We start from the raw sequence: 17,841 nt of genomic DNA, 5'->3' as shown, positions 1-17,841 counted from the left end.
AAACCATACTTTGATAATCAATCCTATCAATCATCATCAAAAGCAACCTTTGCTAGAAATTTTAAAGAGTTGTTTTGTGCGTTGAGTTGAGATAATTCTATAGTTCATATGTCTGTGTAGTTCATATATTTGTGGATTTTATATATATGTGCTTGGATTGCAGAGTTATTTAGTCTAAGTTCATATGTTTGTGTTTGTGGTGTAGAGTTAAATTCATATATTTAAGATATCTAGTGTAGATTTTTTTTTAACTCTAAATAATATGCTTTTATGATTATTATTTTTGTTTTGAAACTTTTCTATTCAATAATTGTACCCATCTATGTGTGAATATAAAAATGGATTGAATTTTTTTCCTTTAATTTTTAAAGCTTTCTTTCCGTCTTTCTTTCTTTGTTTTTTTTTTCAATGAATAACAATTGACCCACTATGTTTATTGCAGAAATATGGTTAAACAAAATGAGAAATCAAAGAGAAATTAATACTTTTGACTCCTAATTTTTCTCTATGAATTTCATCATCATCTTCTTCTTTCTATTCTTCTTCCTATTGTTCCTCTGTATTTTTACTCTATCATGATTTTTTTATAGAATTTCCCCATCGTCTTAACAACCAATGGAATGCCACCATATTTCTTCAATAATTTCACTTTCAGTTCCTCCAAATTTTGAGGATCATTAGAGAACAAATCTTCATTTTTCACTAATTCTTACTATAAAATATTTTAGCAAAAAAAATCTCCATTTTATGATTTTTTTTTTTTTTTAGTTATATGTTACACATTTTTCAATTACATACATACTTTTCAAATATTCTTAACACTCATTTGATATATGAATTCAACTAAATAAAAATATATTTTACAAATTTCTACATATAAATATTGTACTTAATATAGACAAAATATTATTATTTACATAATCAAAAACCCTACAATATAATTTAATAATCATCAGTCTTATAATAGTCGGAAGTGGTTGTCAAAGTTGATTATCGAATATAATTTTCACTAGAGTTTATAGTTGGAGACTACCGTCAGATCCTGAAGTTGGTCGCATGAAGGTAGTATTGGAGTTGGTTGCTAAAGTTTGTCATCAGAGGTGAGTTGGTCGTCAAAGTTGCTTGCTCGAAGATGGTCATCAAATTTGATCATCGAAGGTGATTTTCATCAGAGTTTTGTTGTCGGAGGTGATTGTCGGAACTGGTCATCGGAGTTTGTTGTCAAAGGTGGTTGTCAGAGCCTAAAATTGATCGGCAAAGTTGGTCACGTGAAGGTGGTTATCGAAGTTGGATCACCGGAGTTGTCATCAAAGGTGGTTGCGGGAGCCTGGAATTCATCGTCGGAGTTGGTTGCCAGAGTTGTCATCAGAGGTGGTTATCAGAGCCCAGGATTGGTTGTCAAAGTTATCATCGGAGGTGTTTGACGAAGCCCAGGGTTGGTCAACGGAGTTGTCATCAAAGGTGGTTGTTGGAGTCCGGATTTGGCCCCGGAGTGTGACAGTGATAGTCACTATAAATCGCCATAGGTGGAGCCCAAAAACATTGGAAAAGGGAAGAGTTGGGATAAGTTGGCAAAATATATCAACTCAACTCCACCAACATTTAAAGTTGATGAACTAAACATTGAATTGATATATTATACCAACTCAATTCAACTCATGTTGGTGAGTCAAACACTCCTTAAGTGTGTTGTTTTCTAAGTAAAGCATACATCCCTTACAAATGTAGCCAAGTTTTAGAATTAAAAAATAAATAATTAAATAAATAAATCATAAATTTTTTAAAAAAATAAATCATAAATGCAAATAAATTGAGTTTAATAAAGAAATCTCTAAATGCAAATAATTTGGCTTCTAATTTCAAGAAATCTTAACAATTGGATCTGAATTTCTATAATATATATATAAAGAAATCTTAACAATTGGATCTGAATTTCTATAATATATATATATAGTTGTATCATCTGAGAAACATATATTCTTTTATTGAGAGTGTGCCTTTTGCCAAAAAAAAAATGGAGAATGGGAATTTCTATGGGATTGAAGTGAGAGAGTATGGATCAAAAGGTTAAAAATGTTGAAAAATATATATATAACTTAAATTTAGATATGAAAATTTTCTAAATCTTAAAACATTAAGGCGTTTGGGGTGCGAATTTGGAATCAAATGCCTTGATGGCTTATTTGAAGAGTTTTTGAAGTCTGAGAATCATAAATGCCTTTGTTTAGGGTGCAAAGTTTGGAAGCCTGAATTTTTGAAGCTTGTGTTTGGGGTGCAGACATGAATTTAGATAATCTGATTGTCTTTTCCTATTTTTTAATAGTTGTTTTGTGACTATATAACATCTAGCATATTTTGGATCAATTTTTATGATAATTTTGAAAGAAAAATTCAATCATCCATTTTAAAATGAAATTTATATTAGCTTTGTCTTTTGTAATCCTAAACTAATTCATTTGGTCTATTAATTTCTATGACATTAATTTTCGACTATCCATGACTAGCATAATCGACTTCAAGCTTCAGCAAGGAAGATCCTAAAATAAGTTAGATTTTTATTTTTTAATTTTTGTAAAAATAAAAAAGGAGAAAAGAATGAGAAATCCAAGGGATAATGGATGAAGAAAGAGAAATGGAAGAGGAAAAAGGTTGACAACAGTCAACGGTCACAGGCAACCTGCGACAATAATTACTGACTATCACTGGCAATCTTGCATCAATTGAAGATAGTCATAACTATCAATAGCCGAAGGCACGACGATTGATCCATTGTCAACGATGAAGACAGTCAATCGAATGCCGATGGTCGATCACGAAAGTCAGTCAATGATTGTTATCGACGACTATTGATAAAAGGTAGAAGATGAAGGAAAATTTTTCTCAAACTTATGACATTCATTAAAAAAAAAAAAAAAAAAAAACATATTCCAAACATATGAGTTTGAATTCTTATTCCGAGAATTTTATTCCATTGTCCAAACATAAGTTTGGCTTCAAATATCAAACCCTCTAATTTCAAATTCATCCACCAAATTGCTAGATTCAGGAAGCAGGCAGCGGAAGTAAAATAGGATCATTAAGCATTCTAATTCATTAATTTTGAGTTTAAACTAAGCATATTCATAAACTAGAGTTTCAACACTAACCTTTGAAGTACCTTTGATTCAAGATCTTCAGTTGCAATCTTCTTGATTTCTGCTCAAGAACCACCACAAGGACTTCCCTGCTATCCTCTTGGTGCCTTGGATTGAGTTGTGGGACTCAAAATAAGCTTGAATTAATGGAATAAGGAGAGAAGGTTTCTGGTTTTTCACAATGTGAAGAACACTTCTTCAGCACAAATTCTCAGCTTCAGCAAGTTATTGCAGTCTCTCTTTTCCACTCAAAATTCCAGCCTTATATTGCATGACTTTCATGCAATTAACTGCCTTTCATGAATCACAGCTTATGCTTGAATTAATTGAGCTAAAGAAGAATGGAAAGTGAGTGAGCTGCTGAAAGTGGAAAAATCCATTTTTCCATTTCCAATTTTCTTGTTTAATTTGATTTCCCAAAATAAAATAACATTTCAATTAAAACATGAGATTTAATTAATTTTACAAAATTAATTAAATAATTAATTTTCTAATAAAATTAAATATATTAAATTAATTTGTCACCAATTCCATTACCATGAATCTCTATTCATGAATTTAATATTTAAATCATATTTAAATATTAATCGATTCTCCAATTCCGTTTAATTCTAATATTAAACATGTAATTCTATCACATATAATTACTAATTCCCTTAATTCTAATTTGAATGTTTCAAATCAACTTATCACGCTACTCTAAGGCTAATCTGTTTGTGAGCTAGTAGAGGAACCTAGTGAACCTACAGATCATGGGCTCCAACGATCCGAGATTAATTAACTAAACTCTTTACACTGAATTAACCTCCATTCGTTAACTACTGGGTCACTCCACTAAAGCCCGTAGTTGCACTCTCCTCACTGTAGATATATTGTGTCCATTCGATTTAATCATGATTAGTAAGTTGTTAACTCTTCACAGATTATTCGTAATAACGGCTGGGTCAAAAGGTTATTTTACTCCCGAAATTACCTCTTGTTCTTTAAGTCCCACTGATCCTCTAATGAACAATTGATTTGTGATCCGATCATCAAACCGAGTCCCTCTCAAACTAATGAAAGGGTGGGGTTCTTTGTTCAAGACCCCGAGTCAATACTTAAGGAAATAACCTCTCTACTATCCCTAAAAGTGGGTAGAAGTGAATTCCATCTTGCACCCTATGTCCTCAGCTATCTACCCGGTCTTACCCCTGAAATGGAAGGCTCATTGAGTTACCGTTATTGAGCCAACCCACACCTATGCAAATCTAAGGATGATCCCAAATAAATAGGAGTTCATAGTTAGCTCAGGATTAAGGGTAAATTATCTAGGTCATTGTTGTGAAATAGTTAGTCGTAAACAGTAAACAACGTTATAAAGTAAGAGTGACTTATTTCATGGCCCGATCTTGTGCATACTCATTATATAGGATGCCCTCACTCCTCATGTCATGACATGTACGAATCAGGATCACTTCGTCTGTAAAGGAACTCTAAATATAGAGGACCAGTGAGCGGAAGCGGATCGGTCCAAACTCCATTGTGAAAGAACACATACATTTACAATCATTCCAAACGGATTATGCATTAAAGACTAAATTACAGCATACTTCGAAAATAAATACAAAGGATCAAGTAAATAATACCTTTGAAGAACCATTTATCCACGTATTTCCCTCGATCGCTTAGCAACGCAGCAATCAACTCGAACGTAACGAGCAACTGGAACTTCCTCGATCACTAGCGAGTAAAACTCGATCTTCGATCCTCGATCCTCGAACAGAACTCGACACCACCATAAGATTACCTCGGTATTCTCGGTGTGAGAATCTAAGAGTTGTGGGCTCTGTATGATTTTGGATAAAGGGGAGGAGGAAATGAAGGAGTAAACAATCGAGTATTGGACAGAATGATCGTGTAGCAAATAGAAGTCTATCGCATAGACTTGATGCTCGATCGTATAGTAAAAGGTACTATCGTATAGTGAACTCGATGCTCTATCGTTTAGTCTCTCGATTGTGAAAACAATAACTTGTTTCGTGTGTTCATGGAATGAATTTGAAAACTATTTTTCATTTTATCCACTTTGCCATAATAACTATGTAACCACCCACTAAGACGATTATTGGAGAAAAAGAAAATTAATTATCTCATAATTAATAATTTATAAATAAATACGATAACTAACTTATCATATTATATTTATAACCTATAGTTTTAATATTACATCATATGCAACATACAAACCATAGTTCTTTTTCTCTTTTATGGCATTTAATATAAATCATATTTATATTAATTCCTCCAATCAAGTAATAATGTATCAAATACATTAAATCAATTATTATCATATATAATAAAATTCCCTCTTATTAATTTGAACATTTCAAACTAACCTAAAAACTATTCTCAACTTGAATCCATTGAGCTACCAAGGGGACTTTATGGACCTATAGCTTGAAGCTCCAACGGTACGTGAATAACTAACTAAACTCTTTAATCACGATATCCACCACCCATTAACTGTCGGACACTCCACTAAAGACCGACAACTATATTCCTCACACTACAGATATATTTCTGTGTCCATTGGATATAACCAATCAACAATACGATGACCCTTCACAAATTGCTCATAAGTACAGCTGGGCCAATTTACCGTTTTTGCCCCTGTAGTTACATTTAACTCCTTAAGTACCACTAATTCCTCTAATGAACAATAGATCATAGTCCTACTATGACTAAACCCTTCTCGGGCCAAGAGAAGGCATGGCACCACATTGTTCAAGCCCCAGCCCTTAAGAGAGCAATTTATCTATTTACCCCTACATCAGAGAATGAGTGAATTCCATCTTGTGTAGTTGAGTTCCCATCTCCCCAATCAGACGAATCCCTAAAGTGGTAGGTTTGAGTCGATGATCTGCCACTCTCACTCATGAAAATCAAATGACCGTCCTCATAGGCAGGAAGAAGTTCACAACTCACTCAGGATTATGGTCATATTACCTATGGTCATCCTAGTGAAATGAAAGTCTCAATTATGAACAACGTTATATAAAGAGACTAAACATTTCATGGTCCGGTCTTATACAAACTTCTTTGTATAGAGTATCCCTGCTCACATGTCTAATACACGAATGATCAGGATCAAATCATTTGTAGCACTTTAAAAAATGTGTAACACCTACAAAGCAGGCCACACTCGTAGTATCGCCAGGATAAGGTATCCCTCCTTTGTCCATATATTACAGACCATTTAGGTTATCACTTAAAGTACGATTCACTTGTATGTCTCCACATACATGCTTAAGTTACGACGATAACTAGGGATCTTAGTTTATTGGTTTGTGGTTAATGCAGCTAAAATGTCTCATGTTTTATAAACTGAAGTGAATAAAATATTAAATATTATAAATCACAAAAAGTTTGTACATACAAGTGTCTACAAACTGCAGGACCATACGAGATTTAGGGCATCAACCCCAACAGTCTGTAACACTTTACAACTCTTTGTAACAACTACAGAGCAGGCCGCATCCAATAGTGTTACCAGAATAAGGCACACAATCTTATTCATATACTATAGATCCTTTTGATTATTTTACTCGAGCCTGATCTACTTTTATGTTTCCACATAAAGTTCAAGTACTCATATAATAGTTATGGATCTTTTAGTTTATTGGATTTATTTCTAAAACGAAATAAGCAATTCATATATTCAATAACATCTTATTGAATTTTCAGAATAATTTTGATGTTTACAAACCATGAGTTTTAGGTCATAAAACTCAACATAAATATCCTTTATAAAATATCTGTGGTGGATTAGGCTAATAGGCTAAATTTTTTTATTTTAATTATGGTTAAATTATTAAAAAAAAATGCACCTAAACTTTACACTTTGGGTAAAAAATGCCCCTAAAGTTTCAAAAGTTTCAAAAGTGCCCTTAAATTTTCTAAAAAAAATTCAAAAATTACCCTTGTCGTTAGTTTTGAATGGAATCCATTAAAGTTTTATTTTAAAAATACTTCTGAACTTTCAAAACATTTAAAAAAATACCCTTAACTTAATAAAAGGTCAAAAATACCTCCATCGTTAGAATTTGAATAAAAACTGTTAATTCCTTGTGATAAAAATGACTTTAAAAATTCAAAAAAAAAAAAGCTCCTACTAATCAATTTGTTTGAACTTTTTTTTAAGTTCGAAAAACCCAAATTTAAAATAAATTATATAGATATTCTCATTTTTATCATCTAGGTACTCTCATATTTCTTTTAATTTTTCAATTCTTAGCTTATACCAATTTTCTCAACAACCAAAATAAAAAACAAAATTTTAAGATAAAACATAAAATACCACAAAATTTCAAAATCAAAATTTCCTCTTGAAACATACCAAAATGATAAATAGTTAAATATAAAAAATATCATCCTAAATCGTGTTAGTTCTTAGGAATTTAATGTTTATTTTAATTCTTAGATAGGTTATTGAGCAAAAGAAGCCTTCGAGATGATCTGGATGCAATTTGAGCTTAAATGGAACAATTAGCAAGCAACGGGAGACAGAACGATGAAATCAAGCAAGGAAAGGCTCGACGTTACACAAGCGCTACGACACTTATGCCCGTGCTATTCATAGAGATAGTTTGCTAGGCAAGCATTGTAATGCTTCCTTGCGGCACTGCGGTGTTTCCATTTGATATGCGCGCATGAAGAGGCATTTGCTCTAATTTGCTCTCCAAGGCACTTTGTGAGGGGCCTTCAACGTCGCAACGTTTTGGTATGTTTTGATTGTTGAGATAACTAGTGTATGTTAGCATAAATACTTTAAATCTATATTGAATAGATAAACCCTAGGATCATTCATGCAAAATTTTCAAGAATAATAACATACTGGATTCAATTGAGAAACTACTGATAACTTCAAGATGATGATAGATGACTATGGTCTTCCTCAACCAAAACTCCGAATGTCCTTACTGGGATCTCTCTCTAGATGGGATTCAAGAAAGATTGAGTGCTTATTGTTTTGGTATATTGGAGACCATAGCCCTAAGGTCTCTTTATATACTAGTTCAATTAGGGTTCTCATTAAACCTTAATTAACCAGGAATGGGCTTCTATCCATTAAGTCCATACTCAATTAGGAATCTAGGGCCTTAATTAATTAGATCACATAATAGCGCCCAGTCTAATAAAATAACCCAATGTAATAAATTATTAATCCACATACATAGCTTATACTTTAATTAAACGTATTATTATTTAAATATGTCTAACAATCTTCCACTTAGGCTATGTCTGTGTACTTGATATAATTAAATCACATAAATCTTAAGCGTGTATAAACAGATTATTTCAATAATAGAATTCCTCCTTAGTTCAATTTGGTCCATCTCCTGTATTAGTACGGAATCAAGGTGGCTTTCGTCACTACCCTTGTAACTAAACCTTCCTTGATCACCAATTCCAATACATTCAATGACATAGATCAAGTATAGATGGATAGCATAGAAACTATATACAAAGTGATCTAGATCATATCTGTTTCCAATTGGTCCAAATTCCTTAATGAGATCATTCTTAAAAACTTTATGTTAAATTGCATGCATGATAAACGAGTTCAGATAATAAAACATAAACCATCAACTTTATTCTATATAGAAAATAAACAAACTAAGGTCAAAGAACATCCTTAAAAACAAACTTCCACTAAATCATGGAATCAGAAAAGTGACTAACACCCATGTGAGTAACATGCTCATGAAAAACTTTAGGTGGTAAACTTTTAGTCAATGAATCTGCCACCATAGAGTTTGTTCCTATGTGTTCTATCGAAATTTAACCATTCTGAACTCTTTCTTTAACAACCAGAAACTTCACGTCTACATGCTTTAACTTCTATTGCTTCTATTATTGTTGGAATACATCACTATCGACTTATTGTCACAAAATAATTTTAGTGGTCTTTCTATGCCAACCATTGTCTGCAACCCAGTGACAAATTTCGTAACTATATTCCATGATCGGATGCCTCATAACATGCTATAAACTCTGCAGCCATGGTAGAAGAAGCCATAAGTATTTATTTAACACTTTTCCAGGATATAGCTCCTCCAGCCAACATGAAGATATAGCCTGAAGTGGATCGCAAAGTTTCTTGACATCCAGCATAATCAGAATCAGAATACCCAATGATCTTTAAAACTTCTGATCTTCGATAAGTGAGCATATAATCTTTTGCTTTCTATAAATACCTCATAACCCATTTGGCTATTTTCCAATGATCCATCCCCGGGTTACTCAAATATCTGCCTAACACTTCAACTATGAACACAATATCTGGACGCGTACATACTTGAGCATACATTAGACTTCCAATGGCCGATGCATAGGGAACCTTCTGCATCTCTTTAGTCTCGAGTGTGGTTTTGGGGCATTGACCTAAATGAAAATTATCACCTTTAGCGATCGGGGTATCTTCTAATATCTTGAGAACGATCTCGTAGTATTCGAATTCCTAATACAAAAGAAGCATCACCAAGATCCTTCATCTCAAAATTCCTGATGAAAAATAGAGTATAGAAAAGAAAATAGCACACCAATGATTTCCGTGGAAAACTCTAATTAGGGAGAAAAACCACGGGATAAAGGGATTCTTATTAGAAAACTGATACAAAGAAATACAACAGACCAACAGCTTAAATAGGGAACAGGGAAACCTAGGGTACAATGAAAAAGACAAAATTGCCCCTATAGTGCAAAAACCCTAATTTCAACACTCCCCCTCAAGTTGGGGCGTAGATGTCAATAAGACCCAACTTGCTCACACATGCGTCAAACAGCTGTCTTTTGTTAAGACATCTGCAATTTGTTGATTGGAAGGAATATAAGGAACACAAATGTTGCCACTATCAAGTCTTTCCTTGATAAAATGTCGGTCAATCTCCACATGCTTTGTTCTATCATATTGAACAGGATTATTTGCTATGTTTATGGCTGCTTTATTATCACAGTAGAGTTTCATTGGACTGGTGTGCTCTTGATCAAGGTCTTCCAAAACTTTTTCAAGTTAGATCTCTTCACAGATTCCCGGACTCATGGCCTTGTATTCTGCCTCAGCTCTACTTCTGGCAACCACACCTTACTTTTTGATTCTCCATGTAACAAGGTTGCCCCACACAAAGGTACAATACCCTGATGTTGATTTTCTTTCTACTTCAGATCCTGCCCAATCAGCATCGTGTAAGCTTCAATGCATCGTTTTTCAGTTTTCCTGAACATCAAGCCTTTCTCTGGAGAGGTTTTCAGATATCTCAAAATGCGCTCTACTGCCCTCATGTGTCCTCCGTATGAAGACTACATGAACTGACTTACAATATTCACTGCATAAGAGATATCAGGTCTAGTATGAGATAGATATATTAATTTCCCAACAAGTCGCTGATATCTTTCTTTGCTCACTGGAACACTTTTACTCATATTACTTAACTTTGCATTTGCTTCTATAAGGCTATCAACTGGTTTGCACCCCGTTATACCTGTTTCCCTAAGCAAGTCCAGGGTATACTTCCATTGGGAAACTGAAATTCCTTCTCTTGATCGAGCTACTTCCATTCCAAGGAAGTATCTTAGTTTCCAAGGTCCTTGATCTCGAATTCCTCAGCCATCTTTGCCTTCAATCGGTTAATCTCTGAGGTATCATCGCCTGAAATAACAATGTCATCAACATAGACAATCAAAACTGTAATTTTCCTGGATACAAACCTTTTAGTAAACAGAGTATGAACAGAATGATCCTGTTTATATCCTTGCAACTTTACATAGTAAATCTACCAAACCAAGCCCTTGGTGACTGTTTTAGCCCATATAAAGACTTTCTCAATCTACACACTCGGTGATTAAACTGTTTCTCGAATCCTGAAGGAGGATTCATATAGACTTCTTCCTCCAGTTCTCCATTGAGGAAGGCATTCTTCACATCAAGCTGGTGAAAGGGTCAATCCTTATTAACTGCAACAGAAAGGAGGACCTGAACTGTGTTTAGCTTTGCAACTAGCGAAAAAGTCTCGGAATAATCAACCCCAAAAGTTTGAGTAAAACCCCTAGCAACTAATCTGGCTTTGTATCTATCAACAGTTCCATCGGGCCTATACTTCATTGTGAACACCCATTTACATTCGACTGCTTTATGACCATTTGGAAGATTGATTTGATCCCACGTATGATTTTTCTCAAGAGCTCTCATTTCTTCCATAACTGCGACTTTCCATTCAGGACTTTCCACTGCTGTGTGTATACTGTTTGGTATCACCACTGTGTCTAGATTTGTAGTGAGGGCCTTGAACTCAGGAGAAAAATTACTATAGAACAGGTAACTCTACAACGGATATTTAGAACATGATCTCATACCTTTCCTTAGGGCAATCGGAAGACCAAGGGATACATCTCTATCTTTACTTTCTTTTGACATACTGCATTATCCCTCCATTTCTGTTATTTTCCCACTCTCAACATTTTTTTCAACGGGAATAAGATATGCTTCTTTTCCAGGTTCTACCATGTCCTCAAGAGTCACACAACCATTTGTCTCCGCACCATCATCGACCTCAATCACATCCTTGCTATCGTTATCTTCCCTACTTTTACTCTCAACATTTTCAACACAAGCATCAGTTTTGTCACATTTATTATCATGATCAGGAAAAGGACTACTAGTACCTGGAACTGATCTCTGTTCAAACTCATGAACTAGAGCCGGAGAGATAACAGGCGGCGTTATTTCCTTCTTGAGATTCTTTCTATAGTATGTGATCCAAGGGACTTTTTTGGTTGGGAGGATAGGTACGTTAGTACTCACATCAAGGATGGGTTTAGGTTCAGGTAAGGGAGAAAAGCTGGGACCCCAATTGATTTCTTTACTGGAATGCTCCCCCTGAAGAGAACCATTGGGAAAGAATGGATGATCTTCAAAGAATGTCACATCCATAGAGACAAAGTATTTTCTAGAAGGAGGGTGATAACACTTGTACCCACACTGATATAGAGGGTACCCTACAAAAAACATTTTTGTGCCCAAGGGGTAAACTTGGTAAGGTTAGGTTCGTGTGTATGAACGAACACCACACAGCCAAAGACACGAAGAGGTACATCAGAAAGAAGTCTGGAATTTGGGTAAGACTCTTTGAAGAAATCAAAAGGGGTTTGGAATTTTAGGACCCGAGATGGCATGTGGTATATTAGATGGGCTGCTATCAAGATAGCATCATTCCACAAATAAGAGGGAAGGGAAGTTAACAACATAAGAGAACGGACAACTTCTACGAGGTGACGATTTTTCCGTTCGACCACTCCATTTTGTTGAGCAGTGTAAGCACGAGAACGATGGACAAGACTTTTGGAGACAAGGAATTCGCATAAGGCGTTACTAAGGTATTCTCGACCATTATCACTCCTGAGAATAGCGATTTTAGCGTTGAACTGGGTTTCTATAGAATTGTAAAATTGTTGGAAAACTGAAGTGAATTTTGATTTATCTGTCAAAAGGAAAACTGTAACACCCCGCCCCCAGACCACCCTCTTAGCCTAAGAGAGGGATGCGACTGCAGTAGTTATCAACCCTTGAGCTGACACTTACTGCCTAATGATTCTTGTGGAAACTCTGATACCATACTATAACTTATACACGACGGAATGATTAAGTCAAGGAGATAAACTATAACGGATTAAGTAAGCCCATCTTTTATTACGATAGTGAAATAACGTTTATACAACTTAAGAACTTAACAACAAAGTTTACAACGACAATCGTAAAAAACCTCCGAAAGTGTAATTGGGGCACGTGGCAGACCTTGACCTTAGTAGCATCCTGGAACTCCTCATCTTCTTCTACCTGGGGGGGATTAAGAAAATATTTTGAAGAGTGTGAGCCACTAAGCCCAGTGAGTGGTTCTTTTAAAGATGAAAATCATTTTGAAAATCATCATTTTTGGGAAATAATCACATGCCAACACTCGCATTATAACTCATGCACAGTCAAAGATAGTCTCATGCAACCAGTAATCTTTATCCCAAAAGCTACACGTAGTATGCATATCATATCATCAATCAATACAATCATCTATGGAAACCTTCCTATGACCCCAATTCCCCCAATGTGTACATCGACTATTTTATTTATCCCGCTAGTCATGCATAGGTACTTGACCATATTTCCGGCCGGTTGTCACCGACTATTATTTTTCGCCGACCGAAGCCGACCAATTTTCCCGCCGACTGAAGCCGACCATTATTTCCCGTCAAGCACCTTTTGTTACACATGATAACCACATCCCGGGCATAATCGCAGTTTCCATAGTCACACACAAGCAATATCATGGAAATCATCATATTATCAAAGCATATAGCTTGTATCCACTCATGTATGTAACCCTATGTAAACGTGTAGGGTTAACAAATTATTCGCAACACACGTATAGTTAACAAGGACTGTACATATTCACAAGACATACCATTTATCACGGTGGTCCCAACATCACAGTACCTATTTATTCAGCTAAAATTGTTCTATTTAAGTTGTGTGATAAGCATCAAGGTGATATATATTAACTAAGTTACATAACACAGTACTGAGCATGGCTTCATAGTGTTTACGATGCACTTCTCTTTTAACTTAAGTGAGTATTCACAATGGACTCTACTGTAACGCTTGCGAGGGATGACAGCAACCCTATAATTCATACGATAGTAAAATCTAACACCTCAAGACTGTGATGTTCAGGTTATACAACTATAATATTCACATTACGTACTGATTTATCAAAGACACAGTGATAACAAATGATGCTCTGGAGTAACATAGCTTTTACCACGCATACCAACCTAGCAAAATTATCATGCTAACAGGGATGGTATTTTCTAATGCAACATAATACTCACAACATATGTTAACTATAAAGCTATAACACTCACAACATATGTTAACTATCAAAACTATAACACTCACCTTAATTGCTTAGAAACCTTTCTAATAGTTCCCTTTTCTACCTCGAGCTCTCTTTTTACCCCTAGAATCCAGATCCAAATTACAGCTTAGATTACTCATAGTTATATACCTTATTTTGAGATACTTCCTTCTAAATAACTACTTTAAAATGTCTCAAGAAGCTTACCATAAAATCTTAGCTCATAACTCTTCATGGTTCAGTCAGAATCATCCAAATATAAAGACTGGCCCAGCTTACCCAATAGCTCAACCCCTCTGTATTTTTCTCATTCTCCAACCCAATTCCTTAGATCTTCTTCTTCGGCAGCCTCACCATGAAAACTAGTCTCTATTATCTTTCAGATGGATTTTAAATTACACCAACGCTCGAGTAGATTGGGAGATCTTCTCGTCTCAGTTTGATACATTCTCCTCCACCCTCACTGTTCAATGCACTCTACTCTCCCCCTCTTTTTACGAATTTTATGATTTGTGATTTGAAAATGAAATCCCAACGATTCTATTTATAGGCATCCAAACCTCCTATGGTGTTGACACCACTTACTTGGCTGCATGGCCAAATGTTTAATCCTCCCTTTATCAATGTAGGCTGACTTCACCTTAGTTCAATGTGTTCTTCCTAAACGCATCAAACATAATTTCTTAGGGTTTAAGAATTTACACCTAAATTTTAATTGACGTTTGCCCTTACATCTTCAAGCTTTATTTGTATTCAATTTCGGGTTTTCAATGCATAATCTATAAGATCGTGGCCAAATTCAATGCATAAATGCCCGACCGTTCGATGCACAGGCGGTTTCCTTCGATCGCGTGGGCGTGATGTTCAAATGAGGCGTTCAGGCTGCTCTCGCTCTCTCCCACTTTCTCGCTGGTCTCGCTTTCTCTACTCTCGCTCTCTCCACTCTCGCTCTCTCTAACTTTCTCGCTCTCTCCAACTTCCTTGCTCAAACTCTCGCTCTTCTCCAATCTCGCTCTCTCTCCCATTCTCTCGCTCAAATCAATTTCGCTCTCTCCCATTCTCTCGCTCAAATCAATCTCGCTCTTTTCCCATTCTCTCGCTGGTGTCGCTCTCTCCACTCTCATTCTTTCCAATCTCGTTCTCTTCCATTTTCTCTTCAATCTCGCTTTCTCCATTTTCTTTCAAACTTTCTCTCCAATCTCGTAGCTACTGTGAATATGGTTTATCTCCGTGCAACTTCCACACAAATTTTCCCAAATAATTTTCTATATTTTCCTTAGCTCTTGAATCCTTTCTTCACTATTCAGGATTTAAGTCTTCAAGGTTTTCTCTTCTTTTTATCCTTTTACGGTCCTCTCTACTCGTACTCCAGGATCAAATATGGTTATCATACCTATAATACTGAACCATTATAGTTTACATTCACTCTTACTAATTGTTGATCCACAGAAGGTTACAATTATTACAATTATTATGACAATTATAAAATTATTAGATTATTTACATAACATAGGATTTAACTTTCTCCTAATTAACCCCTTAAACACTTACTTAAGTAGGAAAATGGAGATTCGGATTTCACAAAAACCCAGGTTAGACGAGTATGATCGTCAATAAATGTTACAAACCAACGCTACCCAGTTATGGTAGTGACTGGTGAAGGACCCCAGACATCGCTATGGAACAGAGTAAACAGTTTAGAGAGCTTATAGGGCTGAGAAGAGAAAGAAACACGAGGTTGTTTAGCCTGGACACACATATCACATTTTAATTTAGAAATATTAATGTTGCGAAAAAGATGAGGAAACAAATAATTCATATACTTGAAATTATGATGGCCAAGGCGATAATGCCATAACATATAATCAGTTTCGGAAATAGAAAAATGGGAAGAAAATAAACTAGTCCAATCACATATCCTCTTCAGTGAGAAAATAGAGTCCCCTATCATGCCGGGCAGTGCCAATCGTCATCCCCGAGTTCAGATCCTGAAAAATAACATCATGAGATGAGAAGACAACACAAAACTTCAAATCTCTTGTAAGTTTACTAATAGATAATAGATTGTAAGACACTTTTGGCACATGCAACACATCTAGAAGTATTAAGTCAGAAAAGGGGGACACTCGTCCTTTTCCAGCAACGGGAGCAAAGGACCCATCTGCAATTCTGATTCTCTCATTTCCAGCACCAGGTTATAAAATAAAAATTGATCAGAAACACCAGTTAAGTGATCTGTGGCTCTTGAGTATAATATCCAGATTTATTTCCAGTTATACTCACAAGGCCAAAGGAGTGAAAAGTACCTGTATGGGCGATTGCACTTACACCCACTATAGTAGTAGTGCTCTGAGTAGTTTCCTGATTCTGAGTTTGAGTATCTCCAGTAACAGATTCGCCTAAAAAAGCCCGACTTGGCTGCCGTTTCTTACCATTTGGCGGTCAACTGTGAAGTTTCCAGCACTGATCTTTAGTGTGCCAGGTTTTTTGCAATGTTCACACACTAGGGGCGGCTTAGTGTTCTGTTTATCTTGTACAGGGCCTGATGTTTTGAAAACAGTTGAATTTGTTGGTGTTACAAGTGTACTGTTCATGGCCTTCGACCTATCTTCCTCCAAGCGAACTTCAGAACAAACTTCCATTAGGGATGGTATAGGTCTGGTCCCCAATATACAACTGCGTACTGTATCAAATTTAGAGTTGAGTCCTGAAAGAAAGTCATACACGCGATCCGTTTCTTCAGACTGATAATGTAACACTCCTCCACACGAACAATTCCAAATCATCTCACGGCACAAATCTATCTCTTGCCACAACAGAGATAGCTTGTTAAAGTAAGAAGTAACGTCCATCGTTCCTTGTTTGTATTCATGGACCTGCTTACGTAGAGTATATAAACGTAAGGCATTCTGTCTCCTGGAGTAGAGTTTCTAAGCTGTCTCCCAAATATCACGGGCTATAGCTACATACAATAAAGGTTTTCCAACCTGAGGTTCCATACTTCCAATCAAAATCGACCTCAATAAAGAATCCTCTCCTTTCCACATTTGCTCTTGGGGATCACCGATACTTGGTTTTGGTATTTCACCTGTCAGATATCCAAATTTATGACGGCCCTCCAAGGCCATTTTAATAAATTGAGACCAAAAGAAGTAATTATCACCATTTAACTTTTCTCCTATAATAATTCCAAAAGAATTGCCTATAGTTCCAGGACATAAATTTGAGGGGTAAGTAGGGAACGAAGTTACCGAGTTTTAAGGGTATGGTTGGTTCTTGGATGTTTCAGTAGCAGCAAGCTACTAGTGAAACATCTCGCTCTGTCGATTAATCTGCAATTGCAACTGGGTAACTTGATCTTTGATTATATTTCCTTGGTCCTAGTGGTATGATGAAGACTCACCCCCTCCAAACTCATCCGTGATCGACGAAAACTGCCCCATTCGGTTGCTCATACCTGACTGAAAAATACACATACTTCTTCCATCTGTCCTTTGGTGCGGCATAGGTTGAGATGAGACACTAATCTGAGAGGAGATGGCTGACAGCAACCCCAACGGACGAAAACTTAACTAATTGGCGTTGGGCATCACAGATCTGGAATGGTCGGTGGTGGGTATAGCAGATCGAGGCTCCAAGGTGTCGATCAGCAGCGTCTGAGATTGGTCGGACAGGATTCGAGTGGCCGGCCGCTTGTCGCCCTCGTCTGCGTGCGTCCAAACCGGGTGGGTATCGACTTGTTCACTACTGTCTTCATCTGCACG

At 36.0% G+C, this 17,841-nt stretch overlaps 1 protein-coding gene across 1 annotated transcript; it reads right to left on the bottom strand.

Moving 5' to 3' along the window:
• Window positions 1-15,987: 15,987 nt before the first annotated feature.
• Window positions 15,988-17,205, bottom strand: LOC120072153 (uncharacterized). The gene is made up of 3 exons (XM_039024566.1): window positions 17,065-17,205; window positions 16,510-16,953; window positions 15,988-16,065 (listed from the first exon to the last, which is right to left on the bottom strand). The coding sequence occupies exons 1-3, from the start codon at window positions 17,203-17,205 to the stop codon at window positions 15,988-15,990; spliced, it is 663 nt and encodes a 220-aa protein (XP_038880494.1).
• Between the last annotated feature and the right edge of the window lie 636 nt (window positions 17,206-17,841).

This window comes from Benincasa hispida, chromosome 2, assembly GCF_027475165.1.
Source record: "Benincasa hispida cultivar pf3 chromosome 2, pf3_genome.v1.1, whole genome shotgun sequence".
NCBI lineage: Eukaryota > Viridiplantae > Streptophyta > Magnoliopsida > Cucurbitales > Cucurbitaceae > Benincasa > Benincasa hispida.
This window is presented reverse-complemented; position numbering and strand designations above follow the sequence as displayed.